This window comes from Hypanus sabinus, chromosome 6, assembly GCF_030144855.1.
Source record: "Hypanus sabinus isolate sHypSab1 chromosome 6, sHypSab1.hap1, whole genome shotgun sequence".
Classification (NCBI taxonomy): domain Eukaryota; kingdom Metazoa; phylum Chordata; class Chondrichthyes; order Myliobatiformes; family Dasyatidae; genus Hypanus; species Hypanus sabinus.
In genome coordinates this window covers 17,485,276-17,504,224 of record NC_082711.1, presented here as the reverse complement: position 1 = coordinate 17,504,224, position 18,949 = coordinate 17,485,276, and the positions used below count along the sequence as shown (strand labels likewise).

The 18,949-nt window shown below is 45.3% G+C and overlaps 1 protein-coding gene across 1 annotated transcript in view; it reads right to left on the bottom strand.

Annotated features, from left to right (window-relative positions):
- The window catches only part of scn5lab (sodium channel, voltage gated, type V-like, alpha b), a 672,977-nt gene that overhangs the window by 82,847 nt on the left and 571,181 nt on the right, over positions 1 to 18,949 (bottom strand). Inside the window, exon 19 of the mRNA XM_059971792.1 lies at positions 9,809 to 9,935. Within this exon, the coding sequence (XP_059827775.1) occupies positions 9,809 to 9,935 (127 nt within the window). The remainder of the gene's footprint in view (positions 1 to 9,808; positions 9,936 to 18,949) is intronic.

The window sequence follows — 18,949 nt, the reverse complement described above, 5'->3', positions numbered from 1 at the left end:
GGCCCAACATATTGATTAAGTTACAAAGAAGGCCAGCCAGTGTCTATATTTCATTAGGATTTTGAGGAGAATTGGTATGCCACCAAAGACACTGGCAAATTTCTACAGATGTTCCATGGAGAGAGCATTCTGACCATCCAATATGGAGGGGCCACTGCACAGGATCAGAAAGAGCTGCAGAAAGTTGTAAACTAAGCCAGCTCCATCATGGGCACCAGCCCCCACACCGTCATCTTCAACAGGTGATGCCTCAATAAAGACAGCACCCATCATTAAAGACCCTAACAACCCAGGACATGCTCTCTTCTCACTACTACCATCAGAGGGGAGGTGCAGGAGCCTAGAGACACATACTCAATATTTTAGGAAAAGCTTCTTCATCTCCACCATTAGATTTCTGAACAGACAATGAACACTAATTACCTCAGTATTTTTGCTCCCTTTTTGAACTTATAATTTATCTTTTTATATATATTTCTTATTGTAAATTATAGTATTTGTAATGCCTTGCAGTGTACTGCTGCTGCAAACCAACAATTTTCACAATATATGTCAGCAATATCGATTCTGATCCTGATCCAGCAGTTGACCAGCAGCCTTCGACAGTTTACACCATGGTATTTCTAGTGTTCATCTTAATACCTCCTTAACACTGTCAATTCTAGATTTTAGCATCTTTTTGGATTCTTCAAATCCACTCTAAATCTCCAACCCTTCACCTTCCACCCATCACCTTTGCCAATATGAGAGATTCCTCTTTGTCTACCTTATCTACATACCCCTGCACACTCCTATCATTTCCCTTCTTGGCCATAGATCTGAGAGTAACATTCCCAGCCTATCGAGTTTCTCCTCCTAATCAAAACCTCCATCCAAGACAAACCATCCTGGAGAACCTCCTCTGAATCAGCCCCAGTGTAATCACAACCTTCCTGCAGTGTGGAAAGTGGGGTTGAAACTTGGGTAGGAATTCCAAAGCCTGGGGTCCAAATGGTGCCATTGATAGAATGATTAAATCTGAACAACCTCCCTTCTCTGTGCCTCAATGATTAGTTTTACTTGTTCACATGTACATTGACATATCAAAACATACAGTGAATTGCACTGGTTGTGTCAAAGACCAACACAGTCCGAGATGTGCTGGGGGAAGCCCATAAGTGTTGGCATCAACCCAGTCACCCAACAGCTAACTAACTCTAACCTACATGTGTTTGGAATGTGGAAGGAAACCAGAGTACTCAGAGGTCACAGGGAGAACATACAAACTCCATACATGCAGCAGCGGGAATTGAACCCAAATTCTACAGCTGGTGCTGTGAACCACTATGTTGAGTGTTACTGTTAAGACTACAGCTGGTACTGTCAGCCTAAGTTATAAACCAGTAATCTCTGAGGGCAACGTGGCTTCTGCCAGCAACTTGACTTGAGGCTGGGACTTGTTGACTCAGGCTTTAGCTTGTCACTGCCCTCATACATCTCCTGAGGTGCAGGATGCGTGGAGTTTAACATATCTTCTACCTGCATTCAGTGGCTGACAAGAGTCTCTGAGCAGATGCCACCTAATGCAATTTGCATTAAGCAGCTGTGCCAGATGCAACGTGTGCCAACTCATCTTTTAACCCCACCTCCACCGAGGCCACAAAGCAGCAGAACGGGAGGCTTCTGCGGCTTGCAATTCATACAGCAGATCATCGCTTAAACAGCCAGAGCATAGCAGTGTTTGCTAATGTACAATGGACTGCCTGGAACTAGAATTAATCACCAGGGCTTTTCAATGCAGAAGATGCTGGCAATCCCCAAGAGGACACTGTACTGGAGCAAAGAGTGGTAGAGTCGTACAGAGTGGGAAAGATCAGATTAGCTTTATCTGTCACATGTTCGCACAGTGAAATGCATAGTTCGTGTCAACGACCAACAGAGTTCAAGGACGTACTGGAGGTGGGGGGGGGGGGGACACAGCCTGCAAGTGTCACCATGCTTTTGGCTCCACAATTTACTAACTTTAACCGGAATGTGGGAGGGGAACTGGAGCACCAGGAGAAAGCCCACGCTGTGATAGAGAGAACGTACAGACTGCTTTCAGACAGCGGTGGGGATTGAAGCCCAATCTTCCGATCGCTGGCATAGTAAAGCGTTACGCTAACGGCCATGGTACCTTTGTGACCCTTGGCCATAATCAGCCCACTTACATTAAAACCACGATGTCTCTGGGTTCTGAGAAAGAGAAGGGGAATGGGACCAATGGGACTGATTGATATAGGATCTAATCATGCCTTATAATTACCTATGAAATGACAGCACTTGGAAAAGGAGTCCTTGACATTTTGGACCCTTGAGCACAATAGGTTTGCATGTCCATAAGGCCATAAGTCACAGGAGCAGAATGAGGCCATTTGGCCCATAGAGTCTGCTCTGCCATTCCATCACGGCTGATTTATTATCCCTCTCAACCCCACTCTCCTGCCTTCTCCCTTTAACTTCTGATACCCACATTAATCAAGAACCTATTAATCTCCACTTTAAATATACCCAATGACTTGGCCTCCACAGCCATCTGTGGCAATGACTTCCACAGATTTACTGTCCTCTGGCTAAAGAAATTCTTCCCTATCCCTGTTGTAAAGAGAAGTCCCTCTATTCTGAGGCTACACTCCTAGACTCCCCCACTACAGGAAACATCCACTGCACATCCACACTGTTTAGGCCTTTCAATATTCAATAGGTTTCAATGAAATCCCCCTCATGCTTCTAATCTCATGTGAGATTAGAAGGGTTAGAGCCATCAAATGTTCCTCATATCCTCATACATTAACCCATGGGATCATTTTTTTGGAAAAAAACATGAGGAAGAGGAATAGCGGAGGACCCTCTTTGAAACGGGGCCTAAAATTGCTCACAACACCTGAAGTGTGGTCTGACCAATGTCCTTTTGAAATCAACTCTCCTTCTTCACTTGCAGTCAAAATTCATAGAAGTTTCTGGAAATTTCATGGTGCATTCAAGTGGGAAGATTACCAGTTCTGAAACGTGAAGGGTAGGTCTTCATCTTCATAATAATATGGTAGGTGTTTGGTCACACAAAATTGTTCCCATGTGAAAAGAGGTGCATCATGGGATTGTTATATTGATTGAAATTGAATTTGTACCTTGCTGTCATATTGCCTGAAAAAAAGTTAGCCTCAAACATTATACCAAGTGCATACAGTATTCCAATTTGTGCAATTGGACCCTCAGCATGAGACACTGGAGACCCGAGTCACCCCAACCACAAACTGTTCCAGTTGCTACCATCTGGGAAACGGTACCGCAGCATGAAAGCCAGGACCACGAGGCTCCAGGACAGTTTCTTCCACCAGGCCATCAGACTGATGAACTCACACTGATTTGAGTGTACTCCATATTACATCGACTGTTCTATTTATTATAAATTACTATGATTGCATGTGGCACGTTTAGATGGAGACATAACATAAAGATCTTTACTCCTCATGTATGTGAAGAAAGTAAGAAATAAAGACAATTCATTTCAATGGTGAGGCCTAATGTGGAGTATTGTGTGTGGTTCTGGTTACCTACCTACAAGAAATACATCAATAAGATTGAAAGAGTACAGAGAAAATTTTCAAGGATGTTGCTGGGATGAGGACTAATCTAGAGGGAGCTTTACTCTGTCTAACCTGTGCTGTCCCTGCCCTGGGAGTGTGTGATGGGCTGGTATAGAGGGAGGTCCACTCTGTGCCCTGGGAATGTGTGATGGGACAGTGCAGAGGCAGCTTCACTCTGTGTCTAACCTGTGCTGTCTCTACCCTGCCGTACGCATGTGCGCAGAGCACGTGATCAGATGGTGCGGATGCATCCTCTTGTTTGGAGTTAACCAAAAAGGGCAAAGGTGAACCTGTGATGCAGAGGGAGGTGAACAACAGCACTTTGCAAAGCAGAGCAAAGGAGGGGAGGGTTATGTTGCATTGTTGAATCATTGGAAGGACCAGGACAGGTTGAGGGTGTGATTACAAATGCTTAGAGTATCCTGGAGCTTGTAACTGGGAGAAGTAAGAACAAGAGCAAGGAACGTCTGGCCACTACTGGAGTATTATCTCTTGTTCTGTGCATCTCTTTACAACGGATGAAAGGGAGTAACTCTCCCTCTGCACGACCTGTCCCACACTCCCTACGCAGGGAGTGTAGAGTTGGGGATTCTCCTGGTCAGTTTGCTCCTGACAGGTGTCCATTCAGGTGGACAGGGTCCAGAAGGTAGCAGCTGAGGGCTCTGCTCAATCCAAGTGTCTGTCCCTCTACAGGGGTTTCATCTTTGCCAATGTTCCTGGAGAAGGAGATCACGGTAATGACAGACACAATGTGGGATTTTCCAGACCATTGGGCTCCTCATGGGCTTGAGTGTGTTCTGATTAGAGACGTCCTTGTTATAATTCAAAAATGTAAGTAGTATGTACCATGAAGTTACTGTAATATTGTATTCCTGTCATACAGAATACACCATAAACATAAGAAATACTACAGATGCTGGAAATCTTAAGCAATGCACACAAAACACAGGCAGCATCGATGTCCGTTTGCTCGTTCTGTGCTGTCATAGGATGTAGGCATTCATGATCTTTCCATGACCATGATTGTTCTTGGCAAATTTTTCTACAGAAATGGTTTGCCAGTGCCTTCTTCTGGGCAGTGTCTTTACTAGACGGGTGACCCCAGACGTTATCAATACTCTTCAGAGATTGCCTGCCTGGCGTCAGCGGTCACATAACCAGGACTTCTGATATGCACCAGCTGCTCATACGACCATCCACCACCTGGACTTATGACTTGACGTCACCCTGATCGGGGGCTAAGCAGGTGCTACACCCTCTCCAAGGGTGACCTGCAGGCTAGTGGTGAAAAAGAATACCTTACACCTCCTTTGGTAGAGACGTATTTCCACCCCACCATTCTAGCATCTACGGAGGGAAATGAACAGTCAACTTTTCAGGCCGACACTCTTCATCAGAACTGCAAGTGAAGGGGGCAGAAGCCAGAATGAGAGGTGGAGAGAGGAGACGGAGTACAAGTTGGCAGGTGAGGGAGAAGTTGGGTGCCTGGGGGAGGGGATTAAGTAAGAAGGTGGGAGGGGATAGGTGGAAGTGGTAAAAGATTGAAGAAGAAGGAATCTGGCAGGAGAGGAGAGTGGGCCATGAAAGAAGGGGAAGGAGATAGGTCATCACAAGTCCATTAAATTATAAGATAAAGGAGCAGAATTAGGCCACTTGGCCCATTGAGTCTGCTCCTCCATTTCATTACGGCTGATCCAGTTTTCCTCCCCGCCCTAATCTCCTGTCTTCTCCCCAAATCTTTCCATGCCCTGACCATCCTCTGCCTTAAATATACATAAAGACTTGGCCTGCACAGCCCCCTGTGGCAAAGAATTCCACAGATTCACCACTTTCTGCCTGAAGAAATTCCCCCCATCTCCATTCTAAAAGTTTGCCCCTCTATTCTGAGGCTGTGTCCTCTGGTCTTAGACTCTCCCACCATAGGCAACGTCCTCCTCACATCCACTCTATCAAGGCCTTTCACCATTCAATAGGTTTCACAGAGGTCACCCCTCATTCTTCTGAATTCTAGTGAGTATAGGTCCAGAGCCATCAAACAATCTTCATATGACAAGTTATTCAATGCTGTAATCATCTTTGTGAATCTCCTTTAAACCCTCACCACTTTCAGCACATCCTTTCTAAGGGGCCTCATCAGTGTTTTATAAAGTTTCAACATTATATCCTTGCCTTTAAATTCTAGTCCTCTTGAAATGAATGCCAACATTGCATTCACTTTCCTCATAACAGACTGAACCTGCAAATGAACCCTTAGGGAATCCTGCACAAGGGCTCCCAAGGCCCTTTCCACCTCAGATTTTTTGTATTTTCTCTCCATTTTGAAAATAGTCAATCCTTTGATTTCTTCTACCGAAGTATATGACCATACACGTCCCAGCACTGTATTCCATCTGCCATTTCTTTGCCCATTCTCCTAAGATGTCTAAGTTCTTCTGTAGCCTCCCTACTTCCTCAAAATTATCTACCCCTCCACCAATCTTCATATTGTCTGCAAACATTTCAAGAAAGGCGTCAATTCTATCATCCAAATCATTGACATAATAACATAAAAAGAATCAATCCCAACAAAGACACCTGTGGAACACCACTAGTCACAGACAGGCAACCAGAAAAGACTCACTTTATTCCCACTTTTTGCCTCCTGCCAATCAGCCACTGCTTTATCCATGCTAGAATATTTCCTCTATTACCATAGCCTTGTAGCTTGTTAAGCAGCCTCATGTGTGGCACCTTGTCAAAGTCTTTCTGAAACTGATTCTCCTTTCATCTATCCTGCTTGTTATTTCTTCAAAGATTTTCCCTTGAGGAAACCCATGCTGACTATGGATTATTTTATCATGTGCCTTCAAGTACCCTGAGACCTCATCCTTAATAATTGACCTCAGCATCTTCCCAGCCACTGAGGTCAAACTAACTGGCCTATAGTTTACTTTCTTTTGCCTCTCTCCCTTCTTGAAAAGTTGTGTGACACTTGAAAATTTTCAGTCTTCCAGAACCATTCCAGAATCTAGTGATTCTTGAAAGATCATTACTAATGTCTCCACGATCTCTTCAGCCACCTCTTTCAGAACTCTGGGGTGTACACCATCCGGTCCAGGTGACCTATCTACCCTCAGACCTTTCAGTTTCCTAAGAGCCTTCTCTCTAGTTATGGTAGCTTCACACACCTCATGACCCCTGACACCTGGAATTTCTACCGTACTGCTAGTGTCTTCCACAGTGAAGACTGATGCCAAATACTCATTCAGTTCATCCACCATTTCCTTGTCCTCCATTACTACCTCTCGAGCATCATTTTCCAGTGGTCCAATATCCATTCTCACCTCTCTTTTACACTTCATGAATCTGAAAAAACTTTTGGCATCCAGTTTAACATCATTGGCTAGCTTACTTTCACATTCCATCTTTACCTACTTAATGACTTTTTCAGTTGCCTTCTGTTGGTATTTCAAGCTTCCCAATCCTCTAAATTTCTACTAATTTTTTCTCTATTATGCTCTTTGGCTTTTATGTTGGCTTCGACTCCTCTTGTTAGCCACATTTGTGTCATCTTTCCTTTAGAATACTTCTTCCTCTTTGGGATGTATATATCCTATGCCTTCCGACTTGCTTCTAGAAAGTCCAGCCATTGCTGCTTTGTTGTCATCCCTGCCAATGTTCTTTTCCAATCAATTCTGGCCAACTCCTCTCTCATGCCCTTTTACTGCACTGTAGTACTGATTCTCCTTCTCAAATTTCAGGGTGAATTCGATCATATTATGATCAGTTACCCCTAGGGTTCTTTTACCTTAAGCTCTCTAATCAATTCTGGATCATTACACAGCACCCAATCCAGAATAGCTGATCCCCGAGTGGGCTCAACCACAAACTGCACTAAAAAGCCACCTCGTAGGCATTCTAGAAATTCCCCCTCCTGTGATACAGGATTTTCCCAATCTACCTGTATACCAAAGTCCCCCATGAATATTACATTACACTTTTGGTATGCATTTTCTATCTCCCATTGTAATTTGTAGGCCACATTCTTACTACTGTTTGGGGGTCTGTATACAACTCCCAACAGGGTCTTTTTACCCTTGCAGTTCCTTAGCTCTATTCACAATGATTCAACACCCTCCAACCCTATGTCACCTTTTCTAATAACTTGATTAAATTTGTTACCAACAGAGCAATATCACCACCTCTGCCTTCCTGCCTGTCCTTTCAATACAATGTGTATCCTTGGCCAGTAAGCTCCCAGTGGTAATCTTTCAGCCATGATTCAGAGATGCCGACAACATCATCCCTGCTAATCTTCAATTGTGCTGCAAGTTCACCTACCTTATTCCGTATCCTGCGTGCATTCAAATATAACACCTTCAGTCCTGTATTCAGCCTTTGATTTTGTCCATCTTTTATGTTGCAACTCATCCTGTTGACTGCAATTTTGCCCCATCAGCAGCCTCTCCCTACTGCACATTGCCTCTGTTTGTAAACCAGCTACCTCAGCTTCAGTACTATTATCCACCTTCCCTACGATACTTCTTGCATTGAAACATAAGCAGCTTAGGACACTAGTCGCACCATACTCGACCTTTTAATTCTCAACTTTGTCCGAGGTCTTACCAGCATCTGCCACCACAACCTCTCCACTAACTGTTCTGGCATTCTAGTTCCAATTCCCCTGCAATTCTAGCTTAAACCCCACTGTGCAGCATTAACAAACTTTCCCACTAGGACATTAGTCACCCTCCAGTTCAGATACAAACCTTCCCTCTGTGCAGCTTCCACCTTCCTTGGAAGAGAACCCAATGATCCAAAAACCTTATGCCCTCCCTCCTACACCATCTCCTTAGCCATGTATTAAAATGTGTAATCTTCCCAGTTCCAGCCTCACTAGCACGTGGCATGAGTAGCAATCCTGAAATCACAACCCTGGAGATCCTGCCCTTTAACTTAGCACCTAACTCCCTGAACTCCCACTTCAGAACCTTGTCACTCATCCTACCCATGTCATTGGAACCTACATGTACCACGACTTCTGACTGTTCACCCTCCCACTTAAGAATGCTGAGGGCTCGATCAGAGATATCCCAGACCCTGGCAACTGGGAGGCAACACACCATTCAGGAATCTCGTCGCCTACAGAAACTTCTGTCCATTCCCCTAATGAATCCTCTAGTGTGTCTCTTCTCCCCCTCTTCCTTCTGAATCTGAGAGGCAGACTCAGTGCCAGAGTCTTGACCACTGTGACTCTCCTCTGTTGGGTCATTCCCCACGACAATATCCAAAGTGATATACTGTTGTTGAGGGGAATGGCTACAGGGGTATTCTGCACTGGCTCCTTAACCCCTTTCCCCTTCCTGTCACCCAGTTTCCCATGTCCTGCATCTTAGTGTAATTACCTCTCTATGTGTCCTGTCTATCATCCCCTCAGCCTCCTGAATGATCCGGAGTTCATCCAGTCCCAGCTCCAACCCCTTAATGCGGATTATTAGAAGCTGCAGCTGGATGCACCTCTTGCAGTTGCAGTGGTCAGGGACACTGGAGGTCTTCCTGTTTCCCCACATCTCGCAAAAGGAATATTTCACTATCCTGCCTGTAATCCCTGCTGTCTCTAGCTGAGCAGATTTAAAGAGAAGGAAAAAGAATCTGAGCTTTGCTTTCTCTGAGTTGAATCCTTGAAGAGCTAAAGCCTCAAGATCACCACTCTGACTCTGTCCACTCAGATGACTGCCACTGCGCTTGCCCCTGCCTCCCTTCAGTTTGCTCTTACTAATCAATCTCAAACGGTGAACGGTCACTGGTCAAAGCTCTATTACGCTGCCCCAACCTGCAGCGGCTGCCTTTTTCCCTCAGGCAATGGACCTGATTGAAGTCACCTCCTCTCCAAATTTCTGAGTGTGGTAGGTAGTCAGGTGAGGGGTAAAATGGGGAGTGGAAAAACAGAGAAGGGGGAATGGGGAGAAATTACCGGAAGGTTGATAAATCAATGCCCATGCCATCAGGTTGGAGGCTACCCAGATGGAATATGAGGTTTTGCTTCTGTACATGACTAGCATATTGGAAAAGGAATGGGAAGTCAAAGTGAGATGCTGCCCTGACTTGCTGAGTCCCTTCAGCCTTTAATGCGTGCTACTAAATAAACTAGAGGAAGATCCAATAGAGAGGCTCTTTTCTGCCAACCCCTGCACACTGCTCTCCTCCGCCGAGCTGCATCCTACCCTCGGTGAAGCAGTCATCTGGATCCACGGCCTCCTCCAGGTGCTCCGAGGTGTGCTCCATCTCGTCGCCCTTGCTTGTCAGATCGATGGTGCTGCCTTCTGAACAACTGGAGAGGTCGTCCAGCTTCTAAGGGAGGGAGAGAAAGATGACAGGTCACACCCACACCAGCTCCTTCGCAAGTATACAACCAATTAGAGGCTCACCACTGAGCATAGAGACTGACCCAGAGCTTGTCAAATGAACATTTCAGGATCTACAGTTGATGATCTATGAGTCCAAACCTCAGCACAGTGGATTTATTTATTTATCTTTTAATTTACTGAGCTAGAATGCAGAGTTGGTCCTTCCAGTCACTAGCTTAATCATGGGACAATTTACAATGACCAATTAACCTACTAACCGATACTTTTTTTTGGACTGTGGGCGGAAACCAGCACATTGGGAGGAAACACTTGCAGTCGCAGGGAGAATGTACAAACTCCTTACAGGCAGCGGTGGGAATTGAACCTGGGCCGCTGGTACCGTAAAGCATTGCGCTACCATAGTCAGTTCGTTATTTCTGGAATTGGAAGATTTACACTGGCAGCAATCACCAATAGACTACCATATGGTCATTTTCCGAAGCTTACCAAACGATAGCTTGACTTGTTATATTAGCGCGCTAACAGTGAACGCAGTGCTGGAGGAAGCCGGTGCAGCAGGTACGGGCTTCAGAGTCACCGAGTCCATCCCTGAACCTCTGAAACACCACCTTCTGGTGCCTCATGCCCCCTGTACTGCCTATGTTTCTCCATTTGCCATTCACACTCCAGTTACACTCAATAGCCACTTTATTAGGGACCTCCTGTTCGTGATCTTCTGCTGCTGTAGCCCATCCACATCAAAGTTCAACAGGTTGTGCGTTCAGAGATGCTCTTCTGCACACCGCTGTTGTAATGTGTGGTTATTTGAGTTACTGTCGCCTTCCTGTTTGCTGGAATCAGTCTGGCTGTTCTCCTCTGACCTCCCTCATTAACAAAGCATTTTTGCCCACAGAACTGCCGCTCACTGGATGTTTATCTTTTGGTTGTTTTGCACCATTCCCTGCAAACTCCAGGCACTTTTGAGCATGAAAATCCCAGGAGATCAGCAGTTACTGAGATACTCAAACCACCCCGTCTGGCACCAACACTCATTCCACGGTCAAAGTCACATAGATCACATTTCTTCCCCATTCTGATGTTTAGCCTGAACAACACCTGAACCTCGTGACCATGCCTGCATGCTTTTATGTATGGATTGCTACAACATGATTGGCTGATTAGATTTTTGTATTAACAGGCAGGTATACAGGTGTACCTAATGAAGTGGCCACTGAGTGTATACTTGGTCCTTCTCTCGGCAGGGTAGGCACATTCATCACAGTTTGATTTCTGCAGTTGAAATGCTCTAGTCCACACCGTCAGCAAAGAGAGTGAGTCCTGTTCAGCCTCTTACCAAATGATGATATTCCCTTCATCTTTGATATTACAAACGGAATCATTTCCTTAACTGGGGGGGCGGGTGAGGTCTGGGCCTGACGTCCCAGAAAGTGCACGCGCAATACATCGCCTCTCCTTTCCCAGTGTAGTGATCGCCGTGTGGTCACTGTCTGGCTTGCTAGGCAGGAGGCTACTGCAAATGGCCTCTCCTACACTACTGCATCCGTAGCAACACCTTCTTGTCGGTGCCCCCCATTTCCACCGAGCTTGCTACGTCATGGCGTGACCGAGTGTCCGGCGGTATAACTGGATGGGTAGGCTGGGCTCGTTAGCCTTGATTGGCAGCCAGCCTAAGAGAAGGACAACTCTGACTCCAACCCCGGGCAGGTGGGGCTCGTCAGCCTTGTCAGGCCATCCGCCTAGGAGAATGACACTCCAATGTAACTCCTACGACCCGAGGACCTCGATGTCACCGTCCCAGCTTGCTAGGCTATGGCAGATGAAGCCCGGATGTAAAGGGTGGGGCCAGTACCATGCACATTTCACTCCACCTAAAAAACCATTGCGCAGGCTGAAGGAATCACCCACGCCTGTGGGTAGCCCCTTCCTAAATCTTTGTTCGCGAAGACAAGCCACGATGATGATTTCCTTAACTTGCCTTCCTCAGAAGATCAAGATTTGACTCTAGCTCCATAGCGTCCACTCTTTCTGCTGCCTCGATAAGGTAGGCAACATAATCAAAGTCCCCCCCACTCCCACCCTGAACATTCTCTCTTCTCCTGCCTGCCATAGGGCACAAGATACAAAAGCCTGAAGGCATGTAAGACCGTAAGACATACAGTGCTGAGCAAAAGTCTGAGGCTCATGTAAAAAAATTCAGTAAAGTGAAGATGCTTTCAAAAATAATGAAAAGAGAAGTTCGTAAATATCAAAAAACTGTAAAGAGCAGTAAATAGTAAAAAAAAAACCCGAATCAAATCAACATTTGGTGTGACCACCCTTTGCCTTTAAAACTGCATCATTTCTTTTAGGTATCGTGTCATGCAGTTTTATAAGAAAATCAGTTGGTGGGTTGTTCCAGGCATCTTGGAGAACTTGCTACAGTTCTTCTGCAGACTCTGGCTGACTTGCTTGCTTCTGTTTCTCCAGGTAAACCCAGTCAGCCTCGATGACATTGAGATCGGGCTTCTGTGGAGATCATTCTATCTGATAGCATATAAAAAATATCTAGGGTGCACAGTTCTGCAGGAGCAGACTTATGCCATTCAGCCCATTAAGTCTACTGCATCATTAAATTATGGTTGATATATTACCCATCTCAACTTCATTCACCTGCCTTCTGACCAAAACCTTTGATGCCCTTACTGACCACAAAACTATCAGCCTCCGCTCGAAGAGTACTCAATGACTTCATCTCCACAGGCGTCTGAGGCATTGAATTCCACAGATTCACCACTCTCTGGCTAAAGAAATTCTTCTTCATTTCTCTTCTAAAAGATGTCCTTGTATTCTGAGGCTGTGCCCTCTGGTCTTAGACCTCCCACTCAGTAGATCTATATTTGACTCTGGCTCCATGGTGTCCACTCTTCCTGCTGCCTTGTAATCAAAGACCCCACTCCCACCCTGGACATTCTCTCTTCTCCCTCCTTCTATCGGGCAGAAGATACAAACGTCTGGCCACCGGACTCAGCAACAGTTTCTATCCCGCTGTTTCAGACTGCTGAACAGACCTCTTCCGCTCTAGGTGTGAACTTTTACTCCCTTCACCTGCCTTGTCACGACCCTCTCACCTTATAGTCTACCTGCACTGCACTTCCTCTGTAACTGTTTGGGGGCGACAGGGTAATGTAGCGGTTAGTGTTAATGCTCTTGCAGAGTCAGCGACCCTAGTCAATTTCCTGTCACTGTCAGAAGTTTGTACATTAATCCCACGTCTACCGGTGTTTCCTCCCACATTCCACAGTAGGTTAATTGGTCACATGGGTGTAATTGGGCAGTGCGATCCTATTGGGCCGAAAGGGCCTGTTACCAAGCTGCACCTCTACAATAATAACGCTAAATTCAGTTTATTCTATTGCTTGTCCTTGCACCGCCTCAATCTATTGATCTGTCTGGATGGCATGAAGAGCTAAATTTTTCACTGTAGCTCAGTACATGTGACAATAATAAACCAATACCAATTAACAATTACAGATGAGATTTACCTCTAATGTGCCTCCAAGAGAGTCAATCATTTCAGAGGCCAACACATGCTGGACAAACCAATCAAAACCAGATAACTGTCCAGCCAAGGAATCTAAAACCAAGGCAAGTGGTAGGAGATTTACAGGACATAGAATATAGAATAGTACAGCACAGTACAGACCCTTCAGCCCACAATGTTGTGCAGACCCTCAAACCCTGCCTCCCTTATAACCCCCCACCTTAAATTCCTCCATATACCTGTCTAGTAGTCTCTTAAATTTCACTAGTGTATCTGCCTCCACCACTGACTCAGGCAGTGCATTCCACGCAACAACCACTCTCTGAGTGAAAAACCTTCCTCTAATATCCCCTTGAACTTCCCTCCTCTTACCTTAAAGCCATGTCCTCTTGTACTGAGCAGTGGTGCCCTGGGGAAGAGGTGCTGGCTGTCCACTCTGTCTATTCCTCTTAATATCTTGTATACCTCTATCATGTCTCCTCTCATCCTCCTCTTCTCCAAAGAGTAAAATCCTAGCTCCCTTAATCTCTGATCATAATGCATACTCTCTAAACCAGGCAGCATCCTGGTAAATCTCCTCTGTACCGTTTCTAATGCTTCCACATCCTTCTTATAGTGAGACGATCAGAACTGGATGTAGCACTCCAATGTGGCCTAACCAGAGTTTTATAGAGCTGCATCATTACCTTGTGACTCTTAAACTCTATCCCTCGACTTATGAAAGCTAACACCCCATAAACTTTCTTAACTACCCTATCTACCTATGAGGCAACTTTCAGGGATCTGTGGACACGTACCCCCAGATCCCTCTGCTCCTCCACAGTACCAAGTATCCTGCCATTTACTTTGTACTCTGCCTTAGAGTTTGTCCTTTCAAAGTGTACCACCTCACACTTCTCCGCGTTGAACTCCATCTGCCACTTCTCAGCCCACTTCTGCATCCTATCAATGTCTCTCTGCAATCTTCGACAATCCTCTACACTATCCACAACACAGCCAACCTTTGTGTCATCTGCAAACTTGCCAACCCACCCTTCTACCCCCACGTCCAGGTCGTTAATAAAAATCATGAAAAGTAGAGGTCTCAGAACCCATCCTTGTGGGACACCACTAGTCACAACCTTCCAATCTGTATGTACTCCCTCCACCATGACCCTCTGCTTTCTGCAGGCAAGCCAATTCTGAATCCACCTTGCCAAACTTCCCTGGATCCCATGCCTTCTGATTTTCTGAATAAGCCTACCGTGTGGAACCTTGTCAAATGCCTTACTGAAATCCATGTAGATCACATCCACTGCACTACCCTCATTTATATGCCTGGTCACGTTCTCAAAGAACTCTATCAGGCTTGTTAGGCACAATCTGCCCTTCACAAAGCTATGCTGACTGACCCTGATCAGACCATGATTCTCTAAATGCCCATAGATCCTGTCTCTAAGAATCTTTTCCAACAGTTTTCCCACCACAGATGTAAGGCTCACTGGTCTATAATTACCCAGACTATCCCTACTACCTTTTTTGAACAAGGGGACAACATTCGTCTCCCTCCAATGCTCCGGTACCATTCCCGTGGACAACAAGGACATAAAGATCCTAACCAGAGGTTCAGCAATCTCTTCCCTTGCCTCATGGAACAGCCTGGGGAATATTCCGATGGGCCCCAGGGACTTATCCATCCTAATGTATTTTAACAACTCTAACACCTCCTTTCCCTTAATATCAACATGCTCCAGAACATCAACCTCACTCATCCTCACCGTCATCAAGTTCCCTCTCATTGGTGAATACCGAAGAGAAGTATTCATTGAGGACCTTGCTCACCTCCACAGCCTCCAGGCACATCTTCCCACCTTTATCTCTAATCGGTCCTACCTTCACTCCTGTCATCCTTTTGTTCTTCACATAATTGAAGAATGCCTTGGAATTTTCCTTTACCCCACTCACCAACCCCTTCTTAAGCTCCTTTCTTGCTACCCTATATCCTATCTGATCCTCATGTATGCTTCCACCTGACTAGATTTTCCACTTCACTTGTCACCCATGGTTCCTTCACCCTACCATTCTTTATCTTCCTCACCAGGACAAGTTTATCCCCAACATCCTGCAAGAGATCCCTAAACATCCACATGTCCATAGTACATTTTCCTACAAAAACATCATCCCAATTCACACCCGCAAAGTTCTAGCCTTATAGCTTCATAATTTGCCCTTCCCCAATTAAACATTTTCCTGTCCTCTTTAATTCTATCCTTTTCCATGATACTGTTAAAGGCCAGGGTGTGGTGGTCACTGTCCCCCAGATGCTCACCCACTGAGAGATCTGTGATCTGACCCGGTTCGTTACCTAATACTAGATCTAGTATGGTATTCCCCCTAGTCGGCCTGTCAACATACTGTGACAGGAATCCGTCCTGGACACACTTAACAAACTCTACCCCATCTAAACCCTTGGAACTAATCAGGTGACAATCAATATTAGGGAAGTTAAAGTCACCCATGATAACAACCCTGTTATTTTTGCACCTTTCCAAAATCTGCCTCCCAATCTGCTCCTCGGTATTTCTGCTGCTACCAGGGAGCCTATAGAATACCCCCAGTAGAGTAACTGCTCCCTTCCTGTTCCTGACTTCCACCCATACTGACTCAAAAGAGGATCCTGCTACATTATCCACCCTTTCTGCAGCTGTAATAGTATCCCTGACCAGTAATGTCACTCCTCCTCCCCTTTTCCCCCCTCTCTATCCCTTTTAAAGCACTGAAATCCAGGAATATTGAGAATCCATTCCTGCCCTGGTGCCAGCCAAGTCTCTGTAATGGCCACTACATCATAATTCCATGTATGTATCCAAGCTCTCAGTTTATCACCTTTGTTCCTGATGCTTCTTGCATTGAAGTACACGCACTTTAGCCCTTCTACCTTACTACCTTTACACCTTTTATTCTGCTTCTCTTTCCTCAAAGCCTCTTTATATGTTAGGTCTGGCTTTACTCCATGCACTAAACTTGCATTTCTCACGTGACCTTTATCCTCCTCCACCTCACTGTCTGCTCTAACGCTCTGGTTCCTCTCCCCCTGTAAATCTAGTTTAAACCCCCCAGAGCAGCACTAGCAAACCTTCCTGCAAGGATGTTAGTCCCCCTCCAGTTCAGGTGCAACCTGTCCTGTCGGAACAGGTCCCACCTTCCCTGGAACAAGACCCAATTGTCCAGAAACATGAAGCCCTCCCTCATGCACCAACTCCTTTGCCACATATTTAGCTGCATTATCTTCATATTTCTGGCCTCACTAGCACGTGGCATAGGGAGCAATCCTGAGATTGCAACCCTGGAGGGGCTGTCCTTCAACTTTGCAGGACCAGAGGATCGGGAAATTTGGAGAGGATCAGAGGGAGATTTTTTTCCACCCAGGGAGCAGTTGCAGAATGCACCACCTGAGGGGCAGTGGATGCAGAGACTCACAATATTTAACATCGTTGCCCTGTTGTGGTTCTGACCCCCCATATTGTGTCCCAGAAGGTATGATGCATGCCTTGGTTGCTTCCTCTGCCTCTCGTGCTCAGTGTTATACAATTATATATCCAGCTTGCACTCCGTTTCATATCAAAGTCCAAGATCAGTATTACAGTTGAACAAAGGGAACTATGGAGCTATGAGGGAGGAGCTGGCCAAAGTTCAATGGAACAATACCCTAGCAGGGAAGACAGTGGAAAAACAGTGGCAGGTATTTCTGGGAATAATGCAGAAGGTGCAGGATCTGTTCATTCCAAAGAGGAAGAAAGATCCTAAGGGGGAGTAAGGGGTGGCCATGGCTGACGAAGTAAGTAAAGGGCAGTATAAAAATAAAAGAGAAGTATAACATAGCAAAGATGAGTGGGAAACCAGAGGACTGGGAAGCTTTTAAAGAGCAACAGAAGATAACAAAAAAGGCAATATGCCAAGAAAAAAATGAGGTACGAAGGTAAACTAGCCAAGAATATAAAGGAGGACAGTAAAAGCTTCTTTAGGTATGTGAATAGCAAAAAAATAGTTAAGACCAAAATTGGGCCATTGAAGACAGAAATGGGTGAATTTATTATGAGGAACAAGGAAATGGCAGATGACTTGAACAAGTACTTTGGATCTGTCTTCACTAAGGAAGACACAAACAATCTCCCAGATGTAATAGTGGCCAAAGGAACTAGGGTAAGGATGAACTGAAGGAAATTTATATTAGGCAAGAAACGGTGTTGGAGAGACTGTTGAGTCTGAAGGCTGATAAGTCCCCGGGACCTGATGGTCTGCATCCCAGGGTACTTAAAGAGGTGGCTCTAGAAATCGTGGACGCATTGGTAATCATTTTCCAATGTTCTATAGATTCAGGAACAGTTCCTGCTGATTGGAGGGTGGCTAATGTTGTCCCACTTTTCAAAAAAGGACGGAGAGAGAAAACAGGGAATTATAGACTGGTTAGCCTGACGTCAGTGGTGGGAAAGATGCTGGAGTCAAATATAAAAGAGGAAATTACGACACATTTGAATAGCAGTAGAAGGATCAGTCCGAGTCAGCATGGATTTATGAAGGGAAAATTATGCTTGACTAATCTTCTGGAGTTTTTTGAGGATGTAACTATGAAAATGGACAAGGGAGATCCAGTGGATGTAGTGTACATGGACTTCCAGAAAGCTTTTGATAAAGTCCCACATAGGAGATTAGTGGGCAAAATTAGGGCACATGGTATTAGGGTCAGAGTACTGACATGGATCGAAAATTGGTGGCTGACAGGAAACAAAGAGTAGCGATCAACGGGTTCCTTTCGGAATGACAGGCTGTGACCAGTGGGGTACTGCAAGGTTCGGTGCTGGGACCGCAACTGTTTACAAATATACATTAATGATTTAGATGAAGGGATTAAAAGTAACATTAGCAAATTTGCTGATGACATAAAGCTGGGTGGCAGTGTGAAATGTCAGGAAGATGTCATGAGAATGCAGGGTGACTTGGACAGGTTGGGTGAGTGGGTAAATGTATGGCAGATGCAGTTTAATGTGGATAAATGTGAGGTTATCCACTTTGGTGGCAAGAACAGGAAGACAGATTATTATCTAAATGGAGTTAAGTTAGGAAAAGGGGAAATACAATGAGATCTAGGTGTTCTTGTACATCAGACAATGAAAGCAAGCATGCAGGTACAACTGGCAGTGAAGAAAGCTAATGGCATGCTGGGGTTTATAACAAGGGGAGTTGAGTATAGGAGTAAAGAAGTCCTTCTGCAGCTGTACAGGGCCCTGGTGAGACCCCACCTGGAGTATTGTGTGTAGTTTTGGTCTCCAAATTTGAGGTAGGATATTCTTGCTATTGAGGGAGTGCAGCGTAGGTTCACAAGGTTAATTCCCGGAATGGCAGGACTGTCATATGTTGAAAGATTGGAGCGGCTGGGCTTGTATACACTGGAATTTAGAAGGATGAGAGGAGATCTGATTGAAACATATGAGATTATT